The following is a 1,808-nucleotide window of genomic DNA, read 5'->3' as shown; positions in this document are numbered from 1 at the left end:
GATAAGACAACAGCTTTATTTATAAAAGTCTAACCACAGTACACAGTAAAAAAAAATAAGTCAGAAGACATCGACGGAACATGACGGAGGGGCAGGACGGAAAGGCAAGGAAGCTCTCCCTAAACCTTTCTCGGTCTTAAACAATACCCGTTTTAACAGCAGTAACAACAACAATCGCAACAACAGCATACAGACTATAACAGCAACAACAGCTAAACTACATTGCCACGGCCTGTGTGCTTTATGTGCGTGTAACAGAGGAGTCCGAGGAGGTGACATTCCTGCGCATCCTCGTCGTGTCCTTCCTCAGCATGCGCCTCCTCAACGTGCGTCTCCTCAACGTGCGTCTCCTCACCGTGCGTCTCCTCACCGTGCGTCTCCTCACCGTGCGTCTCCTCAACGTGCGTCTCCTCAACGTGCGTCTCCTCAACGTGCGTCTCCTCACCGTGCGTCTCCTCACCGTGCGTCTCCTCAACGTGCGTCGCCTCCCCATGCCCCTCCTCTCCGTTCGTCGCCTCCCCATGCCCCTCCTCTCCGTTCGTCGCCTCCCCATGCCCCTCCTCTCCGTGCTCTCTTTTGCCCTGCCCCCATAGGAACCCTGACGACTCGGGGAATACAACCACGATTACCTTCCCGTCCCTCTCGACCACCCTGGCGGGCCCGATCGCTGGGTATGACGGCGGCAGGGCGAGGGCGAGGTTCACACACACGCCCATGATGAGGAGGCCGAGGTTCCGCATGGTGGGGCGCTGCTGCTGGTGATGATGATGCGGCTACCTGTGGAAGTAGTATTAGCGTTACACCTTGATGGATACCTGTGGAGTAAGAGTGGTGTTGCATTCCTCTGAAACCTATGCGTGTACCTGTGTGTAGTTACCTGTGTGCTCTACCTGTACCTGTGTGTGGCGGGCGGCGGCGTGGCGGTGTCTCGAAGGCGGGGTGGACAGGTATGGCTAAGGACGAGAGAGCCGTACAGGTGTATATATACTCGCTTTCTCTCACCTGTAATGGCCGCCAACAACGTGCTATCAGGATATTTTAACCTGTATACGTGGGGCTTCTCGTTCTTTTCGAAACGGTAAAGGTGCGCCAGAAGTCCGCGTGCTGATACAGGAACACTCACGCAGAGGCGGTAGTGTTTGCCTTTGATTCTTGCGTTACTTCGTCAAGGCCGGCGCGGAGCCTCCCAGGGTAACGGACAAGCTTATCGTCAATCCCCACACCGCCGTCATCGAAAGTTTGGTGTTGTTATGCAAGCCTCGGCTTCATTTTCTCTTTCATAACTTTCTTCCGTTACCATCCCCCCCTCCTCCCCTTTCTCTTGCTTCCCGTAGTTCTCGTTATCGTTCATTTATTCATTATTTCGTTTAGTTTATTTTTATACAACATTTCTCCTTAAACTGAATCCTTTGCGGGCGATTCTGCTCTAATGGGCGGGAAAAGAATCAACAGAGTCGGTACATAACTCTCATGCACTGGCAGTTATTTACCGTGTTAGGGATACCTCTGCCAGAAAGGAAGTGGGGAGGAAAGGCACGGAGGGAAAAAGGGACCTGTTGTAGAATAGTTTGAATAGCAAAGATATACACCAGGCAACGTAACACTCTCCAAACGTGTAGCGCAACAGCAAAGGTTTCACTGAAGCGGCTGACAAAGACTTATCAAGATTCAGTCGGCGACGCTGGAAAATATTGCCAGAAGAGGGAGGCCAGTAGGGGAGGCGGGACCTGAGTGGTCAACGTGCCGGTGCGGCGTCCAGGAGGAGGCAGGTTCCCGTACTGCTCACCACTACAAACTACCTTGCAATT

At 52.9% G+C, this 1,808-nt stretch overlaps 1 protein-coding gene across 2 annotated transcripts; it reads right to left on the bottom strand.

The window, feature by feature from the left end:
• Positions 1-1,253, bottom strand: LOC126980314 (paternally-expressed gene 3 protein-like). Of its 2 annotated transcripts, none has more exons than XM_050830061.1 (2): positions 878-1,253; positions 1-777 (listed from the first exon to the last, which is right to left on the bottom strand). In XM_050830061.1, the coding sequence occupies exon 2, from the start codon at positions 738-740 to the stop codon at positions 213-215; it is 528 nt and encodes a 175-aa protein (XP_050686018.1). In that variant the 5' UTR covers positions 741-777; positions 878-1,253; the 3' UTR covers positions 1-212. The 2 variants fall into 2 exon arrangements, with proteins under 2 accessions (XP_050686018.1, XP_050686017.1); XM_050830060.1 differs by having other exon boundaries at positions 897-1,244.
• Positions 1,254-1,808: the final 555 nt, after the last annotated feature.

This window comes from Eriocheir sinensis, chromosome 44, assembly GCF_024679095.1.
Source record: "Eriocheir sinensis breed Jianghai 21 chromosome 44, ASM2467909v1, whole genome shotgun sequence".
NCBI lineage: Eukaryota > Metazoa > Arthropoda > Malacostraca > Decapoda > Varunidae > Eriocheir > Eriocheir sinensis.
This window is presented reverse-complemented; position numbering and strand designations above follow the sequence as displayed.